The following is a 26,429-nucleotide window of genomic DNA, read 5'->3' on the forward strand; positions in this document are numbered from 1 at the left end:
ATTGAAAGTATGTAACAAGTAAAAAAGGAGACTTATGGGCCAGTTGTGCTGAGCATTTTACCAGTCACAAATGGCCCATTGGGCCGTCTGAGACTGGTAAAATGCATTTTCCTGCGTACCAACCCTATTTTGCAAGCTGGTAACCTACTACTGACTCGCAAAATAAGGTTTGCGAGTCACTATTAAGAAGGGGCCTATTAGAGCATCTCCTCCTAATAGAGAATTGCACTGGTATGTATGAATGCTTTGCTACTGGGAATGTGGTCACAAATATTCATACTTTACAAACTCGGTGAAAGAGGTGGTAACCCAATTGCAAACAGGAAGGGGGCCTCAAGGAACCACTGGCAACTCTAAAAACATGAAAAGAAAACCTCTCACCTTTATTTTTGAAATGCATCCCATTTTTCTTTAAGGAAAATAGGCTGCATTAAAAACAAAACTGCTGTACTTAAAATGCAGTCACAGACATGATGGTCTGCTGGCTCCAGCAGGCCACCATCTCTGTGAATGCGGCCATTCCCAATGGGTCGCAAATTGCAATCTCCCTCTTCAATATAAATGAGGCAGGTCCCTTGTGACCCATTTGGGAATTGCAAACAGTGTCTCAGAAACTGTTGTACATCAGTGATTGCAACTCTCAATTTGCAAGTTGCTAAAAATTGCAAAGTGCAGTTCACAAACACTGAGGATCGTACATCTGGCTCCATATCCTTGTTTAGTAAATTCAAGAATCTCAGGTCCTCGTTATGAGTTTGGCGGCCTGCCAGACTCGTGGGGTCAGAAGACCACCAATTCGGTTTTCCACCGCTGCCCCTATTATGAGTTTCCCACTGACCCAGCGGGAAACAACCCACAACATTGATGCTGGCTCATAATTGAGCCAGGAGCAATGTTGTGGTGCATCGGGTGTGACAGCACCCATCACGCTTTTCACTGCCTGTAACTCAGGTAGTGAAAAGCACGACGGGGCTGCCCATGGGGGCCCCCGCACGGCCCATGGGACCCCCGCACCCTGTCTCTGCGCTGCTTGCGGATTAAGACCACCGGCACCGCCAGGCCTTTGGCCGGCAAAAAAGTGGCGGTGCTAGTGATCAGACCATGGAGCTTTCGCCACAGTCATAATGTGGCTGTTGGACTACCGCAATGACAGTGGTCCAACCGCCACCACGTCTGGCAGTCCTTAGACTACCATACTCGTAATTAGGGCCTCAGTGTTTGCAGTAAAGAGTTATTTGGTCCCAAAACATGTTTTGTCTCTCACCTTTAAGTATGGGTTGAACCCAAAGGTGCGACTGACACTAGGTCAATGATTCCACTTCTCAGATGGAATGAATGGATCATTTTTACACTGAATGGAGGCAACCATAATGTGTACACTGGAAGAAAGTGGGGTTTCAGCCAAGTAGCAGTGCTCACACAAGGACCATGGACGACTAATTTAAGCTTCAGAATGCCAGTAGTGCACAAGCCAAACAGTTTTGTGAACAGGCAGTGGCAGCTAAATCCCATGTGTGGCTCAGAGACACTTCTTCTTCTACCTAGGAACCAAGATGGTGATAAACCAGTAATCACACCGCACAAAATGAAGGCCAGTGGGTTCCAAACAAGGGAATATAAGGAGTGCCACAAAGGTGCCTTAAATCTGAGCACAAATAGCAACTGTGCTCACTGGGCTCACTGCTATTCCAATTTGATTTTAGGAAGCCTTTCCCCAATCTCTGGAGAAGGGTTGAAAAGACTACTTGACATGATGTAAACATGTCACTAGATGCCTTTGGCCGGCTGGGTGCTTCCATCAGCCAAGGGCAGCAACAGCCACAGGAAAGGCTTACAGAGCTTCCATGTTGGAGATAGGGCTTGAGGCTGTATTCAGAGCTTTTTCAGTTGGGCATCAACCAATTATCAGGTAGTTTAACTGTATTCCAAAGTATCTGTTAGGATAGGTCTGGTTTTCCACCCAGGGTGAATTGTTAAGTATGTTGACTAGCAGATTGGTATTCATTTGTCAGCTGCTATGGGAAAACATGAGTATTTCTTTCAGTTGTGTCATGGAGAAAATAGGGAGCTAGAGAAAGTAAGGGAAAGAAATGGAGTAAAGGCTGTCCATGTTGTTTCTCTGCAGGAATCTGTCATCTTGTTTTTTTGCATTCACTGTTCATACAAACAGATGCTCATAGTCATCTGAAGGTAACCCTTATATCATTTGAACTGGAGGTTATCTTAATCAGTGTTCCATCCTGGCCACTTCCTTGGTGAGTGATGAAATTCTTTGCTTTGGTCATTATTCTGGGTGAACTAGATCTAAGCCAAAATGTCTTAGTTTGAGCTCCATAATGGACTTTAGGTCAGAAGTTCGCAGGAATCTTTTGCACTCAGGTTTTAGAGGAGATGTTCTTTCATATTTCTCTATGTGCTGGTGGCTTGGAGTTTACAGTACCAGGGACCTTGTTTAGTGCAATAAATATAAGCTACTACATCCATGCGCATTGCCTTGTCTCCTTCCTATTGCTTTCCATTCTGCACTGTCGTCCTGCTTGCCCTGTGTGCTGTATTGTGCTGCTGCAACCCCTGACACTTTCCCTGTAAGTTCAGTTTGGTGCCCTGCCCATCTGACTCCTGCCCTCTGTGATCTAATGTACGATGCTTGACAACACTTTGAATTTGGTAAGAGGAAGATTTTTAAAATAAAACCCTGGGAAAATGGATTTTTCCCATCAACTTACATTGATAAAGAGGATATTTTAGTCTGGAGGCAGATAAAATAAAGCCATTTTGGACTTTAAACATCAGAATTCTCCTGTCTGAATTGGATCTGGTGGCATGTATATTACAGTGGTACTGCCCCTTCCCTTTGCCCTCAATGGTCTGTTACATTGCCACAGCCTCTCTTGCTTGTCCCCCATGGTTGGTTTGTTGCCCCTGCCCCCTTTTCCCCTGCCCTCCATCGTCTATCATGCTGCCACTGCCTCTCCCGCCTGCCAAGCATGGTCAACATGTTGCCTCTGCACCCCCCTCACTGCCTTCCGTTATACAAGTCTGTGCCCCTGACCTCTGCCTCCCCTTCTAATGATCAACTAGATTGCAAACATTTTATATTTATTACAAAGTGTGCCATGCCTGACATCATCTTGTTGTAAACAAAACTGTAAAATCGAAAGCATTTCCTTTAGAAATTTTAAAATGAGAGAATCTTATTCCCATTGAAATTATGGTTAGTGCTGTAAAAAACTAAAATGAGGACATATTTTCTGAGATCTCAAATAGCAACAAAGCACTTTTTAATTATTTGCTATCTTTATGGTTTCTTTATCCAGGAGACGGTCCGCGGCGCTGCTGGGAGCAGCAGCATCCACCAGCAAAACACCGCCAGGCTGTATCATTGCTCATGATACGCCGCCGTCCGCCGCCATGACCGTCGGTGGTGTTCCGCCAGATTTCTGGTGGAGTACCGTCAGCAGTCAAAATACGCGTTGCCGGCTGGTAGCCACGGCGACGGTATTTTGGAGGCCGTCGCTGTGGCGGTAGGCGGTCAATACCACCAATGTTGTAATGAGTGCCTATGTCCTATGGAAACCTAGGAACAGATTTAAGAAAAGTGGAGCTGCACCTAGCACAGCGCCATTTTCCTTGCACCCCTTAGCGCCCCCACTACTGCTTCCATCTGTGCAACATATTTAAAATATAGTGCCCCATAGAGCAGGGTAGGGGGAAATAGTGACATAGGGGCCCATTATAAATAATGGTATGTCCCTTTTAACGCCTGCTCTGAGCAGACGTTTAAAGTGCAGAAAAAAATGGCACAAGGAAATCTCTTAGATTTCCTTCCACCACTTTTTCAGTCCCCCTAAAGGGGGAACGCCCCTATTGCATACATTATGCCTGGCGTAGGCATAATGTGGCACAAGGGTTTACAAAGTGGCGCATTTGTAAATATGGTGCAGTGAAAATGCCACTTTAGTGTCACGTTAGCGTCAATAAAATGACGCTATGTCGGCGCTAAGGTGGCACTAGGAGCTCTTAAATCTACCCCCTAGTTTCCATAGTAAAAGTGTTTTTTGTTTTGCCAACAACTTTGGTGCCGCTTGACAAATCTTCACAAAATTTTCAAAACTAGTTTGCACCTGAATTCAGCTGGTTTGTTGGAAACATTCGTCAAGCTAGGTCTTATAAAAAGAGGGGGGTGCTCAAAGCATGATTTCCCCATAAAATTCCTTAAGGGTGTTTCAGGGCCAACTACAGCCTGAACTGCTGTACGGAATTGCACCAAATTTGGCAGAAAGCTAGCTCTTGGCCCAGAAAGAGCCCTTTGTGTGATTTGGTATGAATCCATTCAGTAGCTTTTGAGTAATTAAAGAAAAATGAAATTGTACATCTAGGGATGCAGATCCTCCATGGAGCCCATAGATCTCATGCTGCAATCTGATTGGCTGCCAGCACTTCAACCAGGATGTGCTGGTAGCCATTTTGGGACTCGGACTCAGCCAAGTCCCAAAAAAAAGTAAAAAAAAGAAGAATAAGGGGGCAGGGTAGGAATACCCTGCCCCCCCTAGACCTTATGGTGGGGTTCTGGACACCGCCCTCTTTCCCCCGCCAGGCCAATGTCATATAATAGAGGAGGGGGCTGTGTGTCCCCCCTACCCAGAATGTTTACGGCCCTGGGGACCGCCAGATCCCCAGAGCAAGGCCAATTAATGAAATTCCAGGGGAGGGGCCATGCGGACCCCCCCCCAGGGGGCCTAGCTGATTTATCAAAAAGGGTGGGGGGGCATGCGGACCCACCTCCCAGGCTATTTAAAGCCTCAGGGACCACCACCTCTCCAGGGCTTGGCCAAATTTTGAATGGGGAGGGGTGCCATTTTCATATCTTGGTACCACCACCTCCCTGGGGTAGGCCCTGAAAAATCAAAGGTAGGGCACATGCTGCCCTGCTCCTAGGGCCATTAATGGCCCTGGGGACCACCACCCCCAGGGCCCGCTCCCTATGTTCCGGAAGTATTTTTGCTGCCCCCTGTTTGCGGGAGCAGTGCTGTCTCCCCCCGTGGCAGGGAGTCGTCAGGAACCGTGGGGCATTAACACTCTCCCCTCAGTTTCCAACAATGGCCATTTGGTGCTCTTGCTGGGTCCCTTGAAATTGGCCTGGGGAGGGGCGCTATATGACCCTTCTCCCCTTTCATGAAGAGGCCAGACCCCAGAGATGGGAGGATCCCCTGGACCAAAATCGCCCCAGGGTGGAAGGGACACACAAATCCCCCTCCCCTTTCACTAATTGTTTTGTTTGAGCTAAAAACACACAGAAATTCAGCAGTTATAGCTAAATATTTAGCAGCACTAACTATAACTTGACCACCCACCATACGACATAACTCATGACATGTTTCATGGCATCATTTATGTCATCACTGATGAAAACCTAATGACATAATTAATGAAATCCCTGCACATTTACAAGTAATTTAATTGTTTTACTGTAAATATGAACAAAATAGAACATCAGATGTTGTTTAAGGTAGAAAAATGTATTTTATATTGTTCTATAGAAGATATAATGGAATTATTTTTGTGTTCTCGTAAGATGCCTGTGAGACACTCTCGCAAGATGTCCAGGAGAGGAGGCACCCCTAAAGATGGATTCTGATTGATTAAAATGGATGCCTTTACTTAGAAGTAGATTTCATCATTGAGCGCCTGTAAGTTATTTATATATATATACATATATATATATATATAATTTGAGACAGTGTGGCATGCTAAACCCTCATAACCAGCACTGTATATATATCAACAACTTCTCCACACAGCACTCTGGGAGTCGTGCTTATCCAATCATTTATTGCGGTCTTGGTGCAAAGAAACTAAGTTTGCTAGCACCAAAACTGTAATATGTTGCTGAAGTGGTGAGCGGTTGAGGAATTGATGAGTTCACTTGTGTCTTCAGTTAGTTTTTGTTGGATCACAAGGGTCTATAGAGCATGTAAGCAGGTGCAATGTTTTCTGTTATGCACATGCTTGTTAGTGACTGGAACATGACTAGCATTCTTAATTCTGGTAGTGTGAGAATGCTGAGTATGGGGTGATGTTTGTGTGGGTGTTGTTTAAGTCAATAGAAATATGGTATTAGGCCTATTGGTAGTGACTTACATGAGAGGAGAGATAGCAATTGCTCCGGCTTTTAGGTCGCTACCCAGAGTTTAACAGGGTGAAACAGGAGATAGTCTTGTCCCTGTTGTGTCATTTTTCAGATATCCAGACAAAAATACTATTGGGATTCAATGTGAGAAGGTTGGTGGGGTGGACATAATATGCATGGTTACTGTATGGCATGGTAGGGTTATGTCAGGTGATTTTTTTTTTTTTTGGGGGGGTGATTTCTCCATATGGATATAGCCACCAGTGTCACAGCAAACTCAATCCTTCCTGCCTGAAGAAGTCTTATATTTTCAAAATAATTTCAAGACTGTAGGGCAGACTAACAGCTGCTTAAGACAAGATTCCTTTAAATGGTACCCCTGTTCAAATGCGGAGGATCTTGTAGCCTGAGTGATCAAATGAAACTTACTGGCATTGAGTGTTTCTTTCTACTAACAAATAGCATACACTTACTGATAGACATATCTGCTTATTATTAGAGAAGGAGTCTGTTGACATTCTCACTTCCATCTAAGAAGTAAAAAAGAGGACTTGTTATTCTTTCAGTACAAATATAACTACTAATAATGTAGACAGGTCTCTTGATAAAAGTGAAAAAGAATGTTTCTCACAATCTTGGGGACAGCTTTAAATTATGTCAGGTATTGCTGACATGACCTCTTTCTTCCTAAGTACAAAATATATGAAGCAAAAAAGTACAGATACTGACTAGAGATCTTTGTTCTGTGAGCTGAGACCTTTGCTTAGCAAATTTGCGAGTTTGTGGCAAGAGCACACACCTGGACCCTGCCTGAGGAAAAGATATAGCAGAATCACAGCACAGCTTGGAACTGTTTGGGGCCTGAACAAGGAGAGTGCCTAAGTGCCATACAGTTGTGATAAGCATTGGAGAAGTTGCTCTCACGTAGGAGGGTGGCTCTGATGGCAGTAGTAGTAGTGTGACCTTGTGATTTAAGAAGGTTGCTGAAATAAACATATAATAAAATAATGCTGAAGTGAGACTAATATAGAACTTGTCCATGCAAAATACTTTGGATACCCCTTTGTAACTCAAAGTAGAATTTACTTTGTTCACCAATTAATGAATGGCCCGTGTGATGATGATGGAGATGACTGAGAGTCTGTGTACTGTGAATGTGACTGTGCAGAGGAAATATAATGTGGAGCTGCTCTGACCTGCCTTTGTGCAGTGCTCCTTCCACTTCTACTACATTTCCATAGATGGCTAACTTTTGGTGTAATACAATATTGTAGAACAAACATATAGGAAACATCTAAGTTTGGAAGGAAGTGCATAATGTAGTTTATTTAGCACAAGAAGGCACTGTTTGTCAGATGAGTAATGCTCCATATCTGCACATACAATTGCCTGGACTGATCATGAATTGTAGAGTCTCCTCAGAGGCGTACTAATTGAACTACTGATGCAGCAGCCTTTACTTTCAAAAGAAAGAATGGCATTTTTCAATTTCCTGGATTGTCTATCAAGGTCAATTCAATTGCCACCACAGGAGAAATACAACTCAGGCCACAATGGCTGAATCCTGTGCATCTGGATCCAGCTAATATTTTCTCTCACAATTTGTCTCTGAAAATTTGGACACACAAAATAGGACTTGCATTGGTCTGTAGATGGTTAGGATATCTATGTCCACCCCTTTATTTAGGGAAAATGATGTTTTTTGTTTTTTTTGGGTACTAGTCCTATTGCCATAGTGGTAGTGTGATGGTGAGAAGGAGCAAGGCTGGCATGCCCAATTTCGCTCTCTTGCCACTGCAGATCCCTTTTGATGAAGATGTGAATCCAGCCAGGAAATTTTGCTTGAGTAGGTGTAAGCTCTTAAAATGGTTTGGAAACCAAAAGTTGACTTTTGTGATCCACTGTTGTGAATGAAGAAGTGGATGCTCTCATTTTCGAAAGTAAGGACAAAGATGTTTGCACATCATTTTGGGTTGGAGTCAACTCTCCTGAGGATAATGGCCAGAAGTGCCAGATAAAGATAATTTTTTTCCTTTGGAACTCCCAGTTATCCAATTTGCCAAATTAAAATAGTTTCCTTTCATGTTAGTTAGGATACATATCTGTAAGTCTCAAATGGGAATGTGCATTTTCCACTCCTCAATTTTGCTGAAAAGTTAACACAATGAATTTTAAGATGTGTTAGAATGACACGAGATGGGTTGAGGTGGATTTTTTAAAATCAGATATCCAGTTCACTGCAAGCACTACAACACTTCCCTAATTCTTACATGACCTCTACCTATCATTGTTCTTTTTTTTACCATAGTTGTTTTCATTAAAACTCTTCTTTAAAGACAGATTTCTCCCACTCATGAATAAAAGGGGTACATGGAATAGAGGGTGCTAACCACTGGTTAATATTGCCATGCTCTGGTCCTTTGAGAAGCATCTATTGCTTTTTATTCTCCTATCTAGTTGTTTACATTTCCTTGTTAATTTATATGTAGAGCTGAGTTCACACCACCAGCAGAATGTCTGTGACATCCCCTTTGTCTATTGTCCATCATTGTTCCTGTTGAGCTATATGTTTTTGACAGAGATTTTTTTAACCCTTTTTACAGGGAACGCTCAAACCGAAGGGACCACCCTGGTGTGCCTTGAGAAATTTGAGGGCTACCATTGCTTAACATGCATATGCAGTTTAAATCTCCCTTTTCCATTTGTGAGCAAGCCCTGCCCAGTAGCAGGTGATGCAATCACCAGTGGTGTACGCCTTTGTGAACATTATCATGAATGAGTAAAGTAAAAGCCATAAACTTTATTGGGGTACCATCATTACGGTTACCCATATGTTAGAAATTTGGTCTCTCGTTGGCAGAGGTATGCACCCTGTCCAAGTAGGGACCACAACCCTAGTCTGGGTAAATCACAACACAACCTAAATTATCCTGTGCTCACCCTTGGGTAGCTTGAGCAGGCAGACTTAACTCATAAGGTAATGTGTAAATTATTTGTGCAATTAATCATACAATAACAGAGTGAAATCACCACATAAAGGCTCCACACCAGGTTAGAGAAATAGATTATGATTTAATAAATAAAACAAGACTAAAATGACAAAATTCCAATACACATATCCTGAGATATGCAGTTATAAAGAGTTAGGTGAAATAGTGCATAGAAGTGCAACGCAACAACTGTGATTGTGTTGGACGGGGACAAAGTCACAAGTTCAGGCTGTCCACAATGGAGCGTAGACCGGTTACAGGAACTCACTTGGGCCCACTGAACACAGTACCTTAAATCCTAGTGTGCGGTCTTCACAGCATTGCTTTGCGAGGCTTCGCATCGTCAGGCATCGATTCCAAGAGGCTATGTGGAGAGGCGTTCTGGGGCTTGGCATCGCTGTGTGTTGATCCTGGGTAGCTCTGCGGCAAGGCTTTGCGGGGCTTGGCGTTGCTGTGGGTCAATCCTGGGGAGCTGTGCGATGAGGCTTTGCAGGGTTGGCTTAGCTGTGCTACAGTTCTGATGGGCTGGCAACTGCACAGTAATCAGAAATTACCACTTAAAAGTATATAAGGTAGTTCCCAATGCTGTCCTATGAGAGGAGCAGGCTTCACTATAGTGAAAATGAATTTTGGAGTTTTTCACTACCAGGGCATGTAAAACTTACATGTACATGTCCTGCCTTTTAGCTACACTGCACCCTGCCCTGTGGGTCACATAGGGCCTACCTTAGGGGTGACTTATATGAAGTAAAATCTGGAGTTTAAGACTTGGCAAAGGGTTTTAAATGTTATAGGGCCTACCTTACGGGTTACTTATATGAAGTAAAAACAGGAGTTTATGGTTTTGCAAAGCGTTTTAAATGTCAAGTTGATGTGGCAGTAAAACTGCACGCACAGGTCTTGCAATGGAAGGGTTGAGACATGGTTAAGGGGCTACTTATGTGGGTGGCACAGTTAATGCTGCAGACCCACTAGTAGCATTTAATTTGCAGGCCCTGTGCACATAAAGGACACTTTTCTAGGTACGTATAGGTAAATTAACTATGCCAGTTGGGTAGGAGCCAATGTTATCATGTTTAGGGGAGAGAGCACTTTAGCACTGGTTAGCTGTGGTAAAGTGTGCAAAGCCTAAATCCAGCAAAAACGAGATCAGAAACATTGAGGGAGAGAGGTAGACAAACTTTTGGGGGAAGACCGCCCTAAGGCTGTCAGGTCTAACTCCATTATTATTCACAAATAACGTTAACCCTGGACATTGGCTTGTGCCATTTTCAAAACCAGCTGCATCATTTACAAACCCATCCAAACCATCAAGACAGCCAAAAGGAAAAAAAGGAAAAACAAACAAAGCAACAGGCCTTTATCTGTGTACCAGGTGTCTAGGACAACATGTATCCATCATGACTCACTACCTTAACCCTGCTTCAATTTAAGAACGTGTTCACATGGCACTTCTTTATGGAATACTGCAATATGGTCCAGTAATAGTCTACTTCTACTTCCAGAAATCTGCATTGTTAACATTCACGCGTTGACTGTATTGTGGCCTTTGACGCTGTACAACTCTCTGCTGCCTTCTGGCTAGATTCACGCTATCTGAACACTACATACATAAATGCACTTTTATTTACTTTATAGTAAGAATGCATTTGCAAGATGGAGGACAAGTGCTGTCTACAGATTGCTACCACTTTTACTTATTATTTTTTCTGTCTTTCTTTAAGGTAATCTAGAGTTAATCCACATAGCTTCCCAACAGAGACACCACAGAGCAGTTCTGTTTGGAGGGAGAAATCCCTTCTGTTTCATTCTACCCTAAGTAAGGAAATGTGAACCCAACCTGCTTGGATGAACCTTTGATATTTTGATTGCTCCAGCTAGAGACTGGGCTTTGGGTTCTGAATATCAACTGGCTCTGCCCAGAAGCTAATTGAGTTTTTATTTACTTGAACCTGCATGGCCCCCTTTTTGAGGAACTGTATCTAAAGTGTGAAGCCATTGTATTGCCCACTTCATCCTGGCTGTGAGTAAGTCAAGGTTCTACTGAAGCTCTACAGGCCTGCATTTCTACTGTTCCTTCCCTTACCTAGGGTGGAATACATACCCAGCCCATGAAGTCCTGCACAGCGACAGAGTGCATTATCCAGCTCTTCCCCTCACCATGAGACAGAGGTGCACTGCTGAGGAGTCTACCTCTTTGGACACCAATATCCACACACAACTGTTGAGCCCTCTCACGTCATACTAGTGACAGTTCCTACAAGATTAACACTTGCAAGAGTATTTGAGATGGGGTGACCACGTTTTGCGCCATCTTTTCAGATCTTTACACTTCTCGTTGTTACTTCCTTTGACTTACAGTGTGTGGCTGTGCAGCAACCAACTGACTAGCCAAATAGTCATATCCAGGGGCCCCTGTTGGTACACTATGAGCACCACGTACTCCTGGATCATTGCCCTTTTTCTTTCCATTTTTACCTCTGAGATTGTGCCCTCAATGTTTGGGTATACATTCTAATTCAGTTTATACATACTTTACATGTACCCAGGGCACTAGTGATGCTGTTTTGGCTTGTTTCTGCTGTTCTGTTTAAGAATTCACAAACATCTAGATTTATGGGCAGAATTCAGCATAACCAAAGAGCTGTAAACGTATCATGTTTTGTTGAGAAAGGTTATGATCATCCATTTTAAGTCACAATGGACATTTCATAAATCTTTCTGAAAATTAGCTGCTTCTGAAACGTATAATACCATATCTTTGCATTAGGTATAATGTTTTATCTTTGAATAGGTTCAGCCATGTCAGTTCCACGTACGTTCTGAGATTCAAGACTAATATAACTTTGCTATTGTTATATGGGGTCAGATTCATAGAGATTTTGCTGTGACTTAGGGCCAGATGTACAAACCGTTTTGTATGGCGCAAACTGCGAAATTCGCAGTTTGCGCCATGCAAAACGGGCATCGAGATGCACATTCCCATTTTGTGAGTCGGTACCGACTCGCAAAATGGGAATGCGACTCGCAAATAGGAAGGGGTGTCCCCTTCCTATTTGCGATTCGCACCACGATGCAGAATTGCTTTGTGACCGCGGTCGCAAAGCAATTCGCAGTTAGCACCCATGTCAAGTGGGTGCTAACTCATTTGCAAAAGGGAAGGGGATCCCATGGGACCCCTTCCCCTTTGTGAATGTCGCCAAAACTATTTTTTCAGAGCAGGCAGTGGTCCAATGGACCACTGCCTGCTCTGAAAAAATGAAACCAAATGGTTTCATTTTTTCTTTTGTATTGCAACTCGTTTTCCTTTAAGGAAAACGGGCTACAATAAAAAACAAAAAACTGCTTTATTAAAAAAGCAGTCACAGACATGGAGGTCTGCTGTCTCCAGCAGGCCATCATCCCCGTGAGTGCAGGGAATCGCAAGCGGGTCGCAAATTGCGACCCACGTAATTAGTAATAATGAGGTGGGTCTTTGCGACCCCCTTGTGATTCGCAGAAGGTGTCTGAGACCGCATTCTGCATATGAATTTGCGACTCGGAAATTCAAAACTACCTACATCTGGCCCTTACTCTTGTAATACTTCTGAATCCCAGAATTACTCTGGTTTAATCCTGAGATTGATGGGTAAGGTAGGAGTTCAACAAGAGTTAGTTACACCTACACATACTCGAGTTTTTTGTGAATCAAGCCCACTGAATTTAGCCATCAGCCATGTTTCTGTATAGTATATTGCTTAAATCTGCCATGAGATTGTGCACTGGCTCCATTTGAGATTGCATTATCTTAGTGGGAGGGTTGCCTCATTGTAGTCTTTTATGATGATACTGTGTTTGCTATTGTGAGTATTGTTTTTGTATACTTTCCATTTGATTTGATCATGTTTGTAATGTAAATATGTTTACGAAATGTGAGGTAATTTTACATTTTTAGTGTACACACAGTCGTTGGCTGGACATTTATATTTTCATTAAAACATTTCTGTTATTAACTCTTGTTCTAAATTCTATGAGTAAAACAGAAGTACATCAGTAGTAGTTCCAACATATTCCTGAAATTGATGAGCAACTAAGGAGTACTTCACTAGTAAGGCACACCCATTCATACACCAATTTGTATGATTCAGTCTTGGTGCTTTAGCAGTAACCCTTATTTCAGTATGGGATTGTGTTTAAAGCTGCTCTGATATTGTCCAGTGACCCTGTTTGAGATTGTGATTAGCCTACTGGGACCAGTGGCTCATTGAGTCATATTATTAGTATTAAAGTCTGTTGATTGATATCTTGGTCAGTTTGTCAACATCCTCTCAGATAATCCAGGATGTTTAAGTGTACCTTTTGCAGACTGAGGAGGCATATTTATAATTGTTTTGCACCGAATCCGCATCATTATTTTTTATGCAAATTCAGTGCAAAGCTAACTCCATATTTATACTTTGGTGCTAGACTAGTCGCGCGCCAAATTTATGGAGTTAAAGTTGTTTTTTGGACATGGAAACCTACTTTGCGTCAATGAGATGCAAAGTAGTCGTTCCCATGCACAAAATGACTCTATAGCCTTAGAGCCATATTTAGCCCCCCGTGCTAAAATCACACACAGGGGGAGGGGTCAAATAATGGTGCAAAGCTCACTTTGCACCATTATTTAATGCCTGAGTCAGGGCGGGCATTAGGGGACCTGTGGGGCTATTTCCATAGTGGAACACCATGGAATAAGCCCACAAGAGCCCTCCCCAGGCCCCAGGGACCCAATTCCAGGTAAGTATAGGTAAGTACAGGTAAGCATTTAATTATTTTTTAAGTGCCCTTGGGAGCCCTGAAATGGGCCCCCCTACATGGCACTGGGTGCAGTGGCCATGCCCAGGGGACCCTGGTCCCCTGCTGGCCATTGGGATGGTGGGCATGACTCCTGTCTTTTCTAAGACAGGATTAATGTGGTATGGATGGATATGCGTCAGAAAATGACGCTAGAGTGGTTAGAGTCTTTTTTTTTTACTCTAACCTGCCTAGCGTCATTTTTTGGTGCAAAATCCCCTTCTTCCATACTGCCAGCCCCACCCGGCTAAAGTCATTTTTTTTTTACGCTGGCCTACCCTTTGCACCGGCTTGCACCATTCCATAAATATGGTGCCCGGCTGGTACTCAGAAATGGTGCAAGCTTGTGCTAAACTTTTTGGTGCAAACTGCGTTAGTGCAGGTTTGCACCAAAAAGTCTAAATCAGGGCCTGAATACTCTAAGGCCCGTATTTATACTTTTTGACGCTAAACTGCGCTAACGCAGTTTAGCGTCAAAAAATTTTGCGCCGGCTAACGCCATTCTGAAGCGCCATGCGGGCGCCGTATTTATTGAATGGCGTTAGCCGGCGCAAGCAGACCGGCGCTGCCTGGTGTGCGTGGAAAAAAACCACGTACACCAGGCAGCGCCGGCGTTGGGAGAAATGGCGTTAGGGCGTCTTAAAATGGCGCAAGTCAGGTTGACGCTAAAAAATCGTCTTAACCCGATTTGCGCCATTTTAAACGACACCCAGACGCATTTACATGACTCCTGTCTTAGTAAAGACAGGAGTCATGCCCCCTTGCCCAATGGCCATGCCCAGGGGACTTCTGTCCCCTGGGCATGGTCATTGGGCATTGTGGCATGTAGGGGGGCACAAATCAGGCCCCCATACGCCAAAAAAAAAATAGAAAAAATAAATAAATTATACTTACCTGAACTTACCTGAATGTCCCTGGGGTGGGTCCCTCCATCCTTGGGTGTCCTCCTGGGGTGGGCAAGGGTGGCAGGGGGGGTCCCTGGGGGCAGGGGAGGGCACCTGTGGGCTCATTTTGAGCCCACAGGCCCCTTAACGCCTACCCTGACCCAGGCGTTAAAAAGTGGCACAAATGCGGGGTTTTTTGACCCGACCACTCCCGGGCGTGATTTTTGCCCGGGAGTATAAATACCACGCATTTGCGTCGCCGTCATTTTTTTAGACGGGAACGCCTTCCTTGCATCTCATTAACGCAAGGAAGGCGTTCACGCAAAAAAATTACGCTATTTGCCCATACTTTGGCGCTAGACGCGTCTAACGCCAAAGTATAAATATGGCGTTAGTTTTGCGCCGAATTTGCGTCGAAAAAAACGACGCTAATTCGGCGCAAACGGAGTATAAATATGCCCCTAAATGTCTTTCCTAGGGGCTCTGAATTTTTACTCATTCAGAGAAGCCTAGTGGTGCTTGAAACTCTTCACTCTGGTGGACTCTGGGGTACTGGTAACTTTTAAGTTCACAATGCATTCTGGGTGACAGTAAAGAAGCACCTGCTTAATCCTGCATCGAATTTGACTGGAGGGTGACTCGTAGTAATTTAGTAAGGTCCACACTTTTCATTATCTTCATGTGAAAATGCTTTTAAGGAAAAACCTTACTTTTCTAATTAGTGAACTATTAGAGTCGGTCACTCAAATTATTAGTATCGGTAAACATGGAATGTCCATATAATGATTAGCATAATGGTTGTATGCTTGACCATGTAGGTAGTTCATGGTGGGCTTAAAAGTCTAATGACCTATAAATGAAAATTCTAGAGGTATCTGAGAACAATGCAGAGATTAAAAAATATTTTTTTTTTAAATCAGGACAGAGGTTTGCTAAAACATTATATTATAAGAATTAAAGTAAATGGGCCACATCACATTGATATCGAAATTAATTCCTGAAGACAAAATTGCTGAGAAAGACACATACTTGCTCATTTAGCATTGAAGACTATGGGAGTTATTCTAACTTTGGAGGAGGTGTTAATCCGTCCCAAAAGTGACGGAAAAGTGACGGATTTACCACCAGCCGTATTACGAGTCCATTATATCCTATGGAACTCGTAATACGGCTGGTGGTATATCAGTCACTTTACCGTCACTTTTGGGACGGATTAACACCTCCCCCAAAGTTAGAATAACCCCCAATATATTGATGAACACTACACAGCAGTTAGTATTGCCACTAACTGGACTATTACTAAGTGGTATATATACAGTTACACAGATAGTAATGCGGCACCTTTTACGCAGTCCTAGCTGAAACGTGACACCACAGGGACATTTTAGCGCCTGATATAATTTAGAGATGCAGTTCGTAAATATTCCACATTACACCAGGATGTAAACATTTGGGAATTCTGCCCCTTGCAACTTTCTAGTTGGCACGTGGTTACCAACATCTTCCGACCTGAGCACTTAAGGAATTTTTGTATGTCATGGTAAATATCATGCAATCTTAAGTACCGTTATTTTTTAGCATGTTAATGTCCACACGCAGAATTACTGCTATCAATTTTATTACAATTTATATCTCGACCCTGGTGCTAACAGCAACTTAAAGCATTAACAATTCCATTCTGGGACGCAGGTGGGGTGGACATTGTTGTAAAAGGTGCTCTGAGCTACAATAGGAAGCAGCTGATTAACTCTACTTCAGGGGTACCACAAGCCATCTCTTACCTTCTCTGTCATATTTCACAGAGAAGGTCTTCTTACAGTGGGAAAAAATGACACAGATGAGCGCGACCATTGTCTATACAAATCCCTGTAAGCTGATATCCACCCATGTTGGGCAGAATATCTGGCTACACGGATGGGTAAAACGAAACTATAATACAAGAAATGACTAGCAGGTGTGTCCTTGAAAACGAGGGGAAATCAATTTAATTACCCCATCTCCTACATTCTTGTGGGTGATAAGAAACCAACCTCATTTGTTCACTGCCTTTTTAAACCAGCACCCAGCTAGATTTAGCCATACCAACCTATGACACAGAATGACGTGATTACCAGAATGATTCCTATCTCCCTAACAGAAAGACATCACATTATAAAATATAGGGCCACATGTATGATTGTTTGAATTAGCGATTTCCTAATTGAGATTTCCTGCGAATCGCAATTAGGAAATCGCAAATTGAAATGGATGAAACTCCTTGGAGTTTCATTTGTGATTCGGTGTGGGTCGCAAATAGACCTGCCTCATTATTATGAATGAGGTAGGTCGCAATTTGTGGCCCACTAGGAATCGCAGCCATCACAAGGATGGTGGCCTTCTGGGCTCAGCAGACCACCATATTTGTGATTGCTTTTTAAATAAAGCAATCTTTTGTTTTTTAAATGCATTCCATTTTCCTTGAAGGAAAACGGGCTGTGTTTAAAAAGAAAAAAATTAAACGTTTACGTTTAAGAGTAGGCAGTGGTCCGTCTGACCACTGCCTGCTATTAAAAAATATTTTCCCAACCATTCTCAAAGGGGAAAGGGTCTCTTAGGGGCACCTTCCCATTTGCGAATGGGTTACCACCAGCTTCCATTGGCAGCAAACTGACAATGTTTTGTGACTGCAGTTACATTTTGGCTGCAAAACATTTATGCGTACATTTTAGATTTGGTATTAGGAAGTGACACCCTCAATATGTCCCTTTCTAATCCCGAATGTCAACACCCCAATTACGATTCGGTTACAAGTTATTGACTCGCAATTTGGGCTTTGTACATCCCAAAAAAGCATATTTCCTGCATCAGTGAATGGGCCATTTTGCGACTAGAAAAATGCTTTGTCCATGTGGCCCATAGTCTCCTTTGTTTCCTTTGTAAAGTCTCTACGAATTAAAGGAGCATATATTTCTCAAAGTTGTTTCTATTTATAGTTTCACAGTCTCTTATTGAGAATTCTAAATGGCCCTACAATGTCATGCATCACAAAAAAACTGGGGGTCATTATGTCCACAAATATAATTTTAACCATTCTTATTGTTGATATGGACATACAATAAGAAAATAACAATGCACATTGTCAAGCATTTTACAACTATATTCACCCTTATGCATTTGGTCCTGTAGATGTGAGAGGGCAATAGATCTGAGTGCTGTCCCTGTATAGCTGGAAATGTTCAATTTACTGAGCCCAAGAGCACCTATATATGTTGGTGAGTAGTGTTGACAAGTTGAGCCCTAATACACACATTATGAGATTTTCCTCCAGGTAGATTTAATTGAGAAAAAATATCATAACAGAGCCGAGACAAAGCTCAGTCTGGGCAAATATAAAATCCGGTGATAACATTCCAGAAACAATATCGACTACATAAATGTCAAGGTCAGATTTCCAATTCTGTTTTTATATTGAGTATCATCTAATCGAAAATAAAAGAGCATTTTAAATTCAATTCTGCTGTGATCACATTGATCCTCAGACCTCCAAAACTCACCACTTACTTATTGGAATACTTACTGATAATTGGTGAGCCTGGCTTGGTGAAAGACTGTCACAGGTTTGGAGGGAGAGGTATGGAACTCCTCTTCCTCAGCACTTTGATTGTTCTGTCCCATCATATTCTCTTGGTGCATTCATTAATAATTGTACAAGCTGAGAGGGAGCAGCAATGCCAAAGCTGTCAGTGAGTCAGGATGGAGTGCGCATTGTTCGTCTATCCTGGTCTCTGTGTCCTATCTCAAATACAGATTAGCTCTACTACATTTTACATATTTCCACTGTCTGTTAATGGGGTGGAGATGGGGTAGTTAGGCTAACTGACACTACACATGGATCTTGATAGTGGTTAAAACGGAGGCCCTCATTACGTGTCTGCCGGTCACTCGACCGCCAGACTCATGGTGGAGGTCAGGATTGCTGCTGCTGTGGCAGTCCGACCACCACATTACGGGTACTGCCCTCTCCTCCGGGATAGGTGATCCTGACGGGTTGAAAGCAGGTGCAGGTCGCAATCAGCCAGGGCGGCACTGCGTGCAGCGCTGCCCTGCTGATTATGACCTGGTTCTCCACCAGCATTTTCATGGCGATTTTACTGCCATGAAAAGGCTGGCAGAGAACAAGTGCGGACGGACACAAGGGGGCACCTGCACTGCCCATGCACTTGACATGGGCAGTGCAATGGTCCCCAACCCAGCACCCTCGCAGTGCTCGCTGTCTGCCCAGCACTGCAAGGGTGCTGGTGCACCCTGCAGACGGCAGAAATGCCGCCGGCTCAATTACGAGCAGGTGACAATGCGACTGCTACTTTCCAACTGGACTGACTAGGTTTCCACCCGTGAGCCTAGCAGGAAAGTCATAATAGGTCCGGTGGGGAGGTCGCCAATACAGTGACGGCCACCCTTTCGGGAGTTTGGCGGACATGTGTTCCTGTCCACCAAACTCGTAATTAGGCCCTTGGACTATCCCACCTCATCACTCCAGACCGTTACCAACTCACTCCCACCTCACGAAAAGAGTACTTGGTGGTGAGAAATGGAGAAAGGTAAGAGCATGAAAATACACAAGAAAACATTTATGAAAACACTGCTGTGAATTCTTCTTTAAATAACCTGATAAAATTTTCTGTTGTTCATTTTTTCCCTGTTAATGTATGATTTGTTGATATTTATATTGAGTATTTTAGACAAAATACTTTAGCTGATAGATTTGTTCATAACATTAATAATTTGGCGAAGTAAATATAAGGGAATAACCATCAGTGGGCAATAAATGACAGGCTGCTCCAGTACGAATTCTACTTTCAGTGGGCTGCCTATCTCTCTTTACTCCCCTTGCACACACATACCTCTCAACGAGTAGACAATACTAGTTTACATGTATCAGTTAAATACAAATATGCCTCTTTCAGAAATGAACAAATCATAATATGGGGAGACAGAATTCCAGATACAGAATCTCTAGTGAACTTAAGAGGTCAAACGATAAATGGGGACATTCTGCAAATTATGTTATAATTGCACACATATGACCCTCCACACTAGGAGGGTGGAACTTAATATCCATTTGCAGCTATAAGGCAGAAGGTAAGTAAGCACCGTTCAATATCAAGTGGCTTAATTGAAGAATATTTTGAGTAACAAGGAGGTGCTGGCAGATACTGTTTGAAATACATATGAGATTGGAGCACATAATGGGCATTCACACAACATATCTCACACAGCAACCCTTTCAAATACTTGCAACTGGGATAATGATCTTTAAAAAAATATTCCCCCAGTCTATAATAGCCCTTTAATATCTTGATATGGTCAGTAATAATGTCGATCAATTTATTTCCCAGCTAATGGGTTAAAACCAGAATTAATTAAAAGAGAGAAACTCATCTTCAGAGCATTTCATAACTATTTGTACTTAATGTTTTGCAAATAAATTCTACATGTTGAGCAATGATCTTCTTTGATGTCATCTAAACATTTAGCAACATAAGTGAGAAATACCATTATGCAGCTATCTTCTAAAATCAGAGTTGGGTGTATATTGCCTATTGGGTCATAGCTGTATTTGTTTCACCAGTTATTTTAATAAATGTTGCATCAAACTTTGAGATAAAATGTATCGAACAGATGACCCAATTCCATGTTCAAGTTCTCTCCCAGTTAGATTTATTTGAGTGTCACTAATTTATGTGATGAAATTCGCATATTTAATCATGATGGAAGATGCCCACTCAAATGTTTGCAATTAATATATGTTACAGGGATGATATTCACACAGCATACCAAAACCATTATATTCCATATATAATCTACATTTTTATTGCAGTTTTCAATGTTTCCAGAATGAATAGAAACAGGTATTAACCTCAACTTATGTTCAGGATCCAAAAAATGTTAGGAACATTTGTATACAGAAGTTAGTCCACTTACCTTAAGAATCAAAATACTTAGGTGTAGCTGTTTCTCTTAGCTTACAGATGTATAATGTTATTTTTCTGATGAGCTCAAATTACATTTTAGTTGTTTTGCTTACCTTCCCACTCAAGGTTCATTGGAAGACAATTTGTTTCTTGATTCTTCTGAGCTTATGGTTTAATGTGCAATATATCTGCCAATAGGCAGCAGGCATGTCTTAGGATATGAATGGGATTTTTAAAACCAACCCAATCAATTTTATTTTTACAACCCCTTTGAGACGCAAACAGTCTTAGTCTAAACTTGACATCACTAGAGACTGTTTTGAGGTCATCATCTTGGGTGCAAAGTTTTATTCCTCTCAGATGTCTAAACTGGAGTTGAGTACATTTTGCTAAGAAGTGCATATGGGCTTCAAATCCTAGAGTTTTGTCAAATATGGGCCCATAGCATTGCACTGTTCTGAAATGACAGCTCTTAAGTCTGCTAAGTAAGTTTAACCATCAATTAACTGACATGGTACCTTAACATGGGGAGATCAGTAGGATTTGCTCTTTATGTGTGTTTAACTTAGAGTGATGAAAGGACATCCCTGACTGAAAGGCAAGTCAGATCTGGGTGAATAAGATAATATCTGCTTCTGTGAAATGGTCACAGAGATCTGAGTGTTGTCAGTGTAAAATGAAACGAGATATTTTAAATTCTAAGACTAGAGCTGAAGATAATCATATACAGTTTGATACATGCTGTCGCCGGGATTGAGCCTGTTGCAACTACTTGGTGGTAAAGAGGGAGGAGAGTCTGACCGTTTTGTTTGATGGCATCTATTTTATTTGTTTGAATCTATCTTGTATTTTACAAAAATCTGTTTTTTTCATTTCCATTGTTGTGATATATTCAATTGTACATGCCCCATGCTGAGTATGCGCATTTTTGTTTCTTATCCAGCATTGTTCAACCTTATACCAGTGGGTCTTCGAGTTGTTGCCATTCAAGGTGTGAAGACAGGGTTGTACATAGCCATGAACGGGGAAGGCTACCTCTACACATCAGTAAGTACTGACATTGTGGTACATGAAAGTATTATAATTAATTAATTGTTTATTTCTTTATTCATGTAAATGTTTTGTAATGTGAGACATATCTCTTGAGGCCACTTTGCAGTGCTTTTTGTTGTTCAGTTCAGCACAACAAACACCCCAAACTGATAGAGGGCCATGGAACTGCAAGTTCCCTTTGGATGGTGTTATTTCTGTTTTTATTTGGTTGGAAAGTTGTGAATGTTTTCTCATTAGAGGAATGTGGTCCCAAAGATGCATTGCTGGGGAGTAACAGGAGCATAGTAGGTTTCAATGACCTCATGAGGTGAAAAGGGCTGGGAAGGGTGCATAGTTGAGGTTCCAAGATATTTTACAGCTGTATCTCCTGCACTCTGATGGTTTTGTCTTCATGTGTTAACATGACCATCCATCACAGAGAACAGAAAACTGTTGTTGTTACTAGGTCCTGCATTGCTAACAATGACATTCCAGTATGTTTCTTTGTTGGTGATATCTACTTTAACTTTTGAGGTGTAGTGTGACTTCATTCACTCTGTGGCACCATAAACTCCTGAATCTGTTTGGCACCAGCCTGGCATTTCCGGGTCTGATATTGTTCTGCAATGATGTGGGAAAGTGCAGTTTGCACAGAATTTCTGGACCTTTTCCCCCAAAGACCTTATACCATGCATTGAATCATAAATTTGAATATACATGTCACTCTGGAAGCCAATGGGGATGAGTTTTGCTGCTCGATTCTGAAACCTTTGAAATGAATATATTGCAATCGTTCAGACAAGACAAGACTAATTCTATTGTGACACTGATGAGGTGGACATTTTGCAGAAATGGGAGAAGTTTCACTAAGGAAGAGACATCGCTGGGTCACAGAACACTCCGAATTCATCATGTTATGGAGTGAATTCCATTGAACTGCAACCAAGTACGCTGTTTTTCCAACTTGGCACCCCTGAATGTAAACAAGATAGAGTGGCCTATTATAAAGCCATTCACTGTTCTAAAAGCTACCCTTTGACGGCTCTGGATTTGTGCTTACGCACTGCCTATTGCCTCATATTTCATGCCATGCGGAGCCAGGCCACTTCCCTCTCCCGCGAGAGGCAATTGGACTGATAAATCTCCCGAAGCCCCAATAGAAAGCATTGTGTCTGTATTCGTCCTGTGACAGCCTATGAAAAGTTACCTTCTGAGAAACGGATGTTGAGCGTGACACACCGAACTAGAAAAAAAACAAGCACGGGGTATCTCAGGGGCGCGAGGACAATGCCGAGTGGAAGATCATTGTCCGGGGCTGACAGTGGAAAATTCTATCTCATGAGAAAGAAAAGAAGAGCGTTGCTATCACCCCCAGGCTGCCGGCAGTAGGAGCTCCAAGCTATAATGCACTGTCTAAAAGAAAACTCCCGAGAGGTGTCCAGGTTTAGCTACCGGCTTCTGGTTTATGGCGTTTAGATTTTGCTCACGCACCGCAGCTTCGACATGCTTATCTCAGTGAGCCTGCCTTTTCTACGTGTACCTGTTTGAACTGTAAAACAATGCAAATCAACTACTATGCTGCGGATATGTCCCCCCAGGGGGAGAGGCCGAATTGTGTAAGGCTTTTGGTTAGTCAGTCAGAAGGTGTTCTCGAGGGACGAATTATTCACCCGTCAGCCCATGCGAGTCCCATCCTTAAAAAATCACAGAGAAACGGCCTCAGTTTAAAGGGGACGTCCAATGTAGAGAAAAATACAGTCCTGTTTGGCCAGTCTTGCATTGCCAACGATACCGGACGATAGGCATTCCAGAATGTACGGTTCGGGGTTTTGAGTTCTCTGGTGACATCATCCCCTCATACGTTTTCCCCACTGAATTCTGTTGTATCAGGAACAATTTCGGGTGGGAAACAGATAAAAAAAATCATTTTTGTCTTAAAAATTTCCTGCCTGAATCAAGCACTGGATAGCCCTGTTAATGCATGCCTTTGGATAAAATAAGGGGCTACAGAGAGGCAAAGACGCGACTCACAATTTCTCCATTGCTCTTTCAGAACCAACTAGACTGACCACAGAAATCCAGCGTTCCATTATGTATGTGTATTTTTTACAAAAGAAATGCAAAGGCACTAATATCATTTGGTAGCCAGGCTTGATTTAGTCACAACAGTGGGCCTCAATATTGGTACACTGATTTTTATGTGCACACGTGTATTTTATCTGAGCACTATACACACATACCCAAACATGGGTGTGGATGTTCTAGAACTGCGTATCCTGCAAAACGCTGACATACAATATAGTAACATGGCAGTAGGCATCTTAAACAACTCAATGAGTTTGACTGGGCACCTAAATTACCAAGTTTTTGGGGACTAACATGAGGATTTTGGTGCTTACCGCACCAGACTGCCATGTCCCAGTAAATTCTAGCCCTTCCCCTTTGTTAAATTCAGTCCCGTTTGTAATTTCAATCTTTGTGCAGTTTAATAGCCCACTAGTAATGAGGTCCTATGAGTGAGGTAAATGTATCTTCAGTAGTCCTGTATACATACTTGACCCACTGAAGTTATGACAGGAGCTTCTTTTATCCACTTGTTCATGCCTTAGAAATGCTTTTGTGCGTTTTTGATACATTAGGAGCACAGTTTGACATCCCATCAATGCCCTCGTGACCACAAATGTACAAAAGCGATTTTAAGGCTTGCAGAGGTTAATAAAGATGCTCCCACCAAAAAATGCGCTCCACTGCTTGCTCTGTCGGGGATGGGTGGCAAGATTGGGAGCTGCAAGTGAACATCAGGAATTATGGCCTGAAAACATAGCTTGATCCTCTAGCTATTATTATGGATCATTCAGATCCTATCAGAAAAACCTATTGCATGTTTTTTCTAAGCTAGTGCACCAAGGGGCAGATTTACAAGCCCCTAGCTCCTCCTCAACGCCACCTTAGAATCATTTTTATGATGTTAAGGCAGAGCTAAGGTGGCAATTCCCCCACACCATATTTGCAAAGTGGCGCAATGCACGCTTTGCACCACATTGCAACCCCTTGCACCACATTATGTCTGCGTCAGGCATCATGTATGCAAGCGGGGCATTCCCACGGAGAAAGGCCCAAAAAAATGATGCAGTGAAATTCAAGATTTGACTGAGCCATTTTTTCCATCATTTTTAAACCCTGATCTGGGCAGGCGTTAAAGTGATGCACCCATAATAATCCATGGGCCTCCCTGTGCTTTGCTGCACTAGCATCAAAATTTTAGATGCTAGTGCATAAAAGCGCCACAACAGCATTAAAAATAATGACGCTGTTGTGGTAACGACCAACATGGTGCACCATATTGTAAATATGGCACAATCATGGTGTTGTTAGGTGCAGCAAGGAGAAACCCAAGAAAAGTGGCGCCTCAGGACTGATGAGCCGCTTTCTTGTAAATCTGCCCACTAGACCCATATGTACACATTTTAGTAATTGTGTCTTTGTGAATTGGAATTAGGTAATCACAATTCTTTATGTATGTAATCCATTGAGTTTCATTCAGTGATTCCCAAAGGAGTCACAGTCAACCTACCTCATGAATATAAATGAGGTAGGTCTCAATTTGCGAATGATCCATTACTAATCAGACCACCATGTCTGTGATTGCTTTTTAATAAAGCAAACTTTTTTTTTAATGCAGCCCGTTTTCTTCAAAGGAAAATGGGATGCTTTTAAAAAGAAAAAAAGAAAATTTGAAGTTTCATTAAAAGAAATATATTTGTTTCACAAAGTGAATCTCTTCCCTTTTGCAAGTGGTTACCACCACTCTGAAGGTGTTCCTAAAAAATGAATGTTTAGTGACTGTTGTTTGATCACAACACATTCATACATACCATTGCGATATGGTATTAGGAAGGGACACTTTAAACACACCCCTTCAAAATGCTGATTCGCAATTCCCAAATTACCATTCAATAACAGGATGCTGAATCACAATTTAGCTATTGTACATTGTAAAAACTTTTTTGAGTTCACCAACAGGCCGATTCTGCAAATTGGGCCATTTCCTACCTCAAAATAGGTTTTATACATAAGGCCCCTCCTACATAACATTTACTTGTTTAGGCTTCTCGTCCTACATTTAGTTAAAAATGTGCCTTTAAATGCAATTAGTATAACTCTATTGTGACACATAGCCTCATTTTGAGGAATGACAGAACTGGCATTTCAGAGATATTACTATGTGTTTAAGTAATCATGTAGAGGGTCAGGAATAATATTCAAGAATTCAACATCTACAATTGAAAAGGCTCTTGTCATTTAATATGATCCCACCAAAACTGAGACTGTGTGCTGTTACTGTACTGCTGTGTTCAGTAGTTCTTGTTGAACTCCTCAGCTGATCAGTAAATTAAAAAAAATTGACATAAGATCTGCCTATCTCCCTATAATTCGCAAGAAAATTGAAGGCACACTTCTTCAATGAACACTACCATCTCAAGCAATAGGAACTTACTTTTCACCTGCCTCTTGTAGACAATCTTGGATCGAAGCTTTGCGATTGATCCAACTGCAAATATTCACAGCCTTTTCATTTTGTGTGAAGATAGTGGTAAAGGTTTTTTAAGGGCTGGCTTGACAG

The 26,429-nt window shown here is 42.2% G+C and overlaps 1 protein-coding gene across 3 annotated transcripts in view; it reads left to right on the forward strand.

The window, feature by feature from the left end:
- Nucleotides 1-26,429, forward strand: part of FGF14 (fibroblast growth factor 14) — a 1,239,298-nt gene that overhangs the window by 908,310 nt on the left and 304,559 nt on the right. For all 3 annotated transcript variants that reach the window (XM_069205060.1, XM_069205059.1, XM_069205061.1), the window contains exon 3: nucleotides 21,717-21,820. In XM_069205060.1, the coding sequence (XP_069061161.1) occupies nucleotides 21,717-21,820 (104 nt within the window). The remainder of the gene's footprint in view (nucleotides 1-21,716; nucleotides 21,821-26,429) is intronic.

This window comes from Pleurodeles waltl, chromosome 8 (assembly GCF_031143425.1).
Source record: "Pleurodeles waltl isolate 20211129_DDA chromosome 8, aPleWal1.hap1.20221129, whole genome shotgun sequence".
Lineage (NCBI taxonomy): Eukaryota > Metazoa > Chordata > Amphibia > Caudata > Salamandridae > Pleurodeles > Pleurodeles waltl.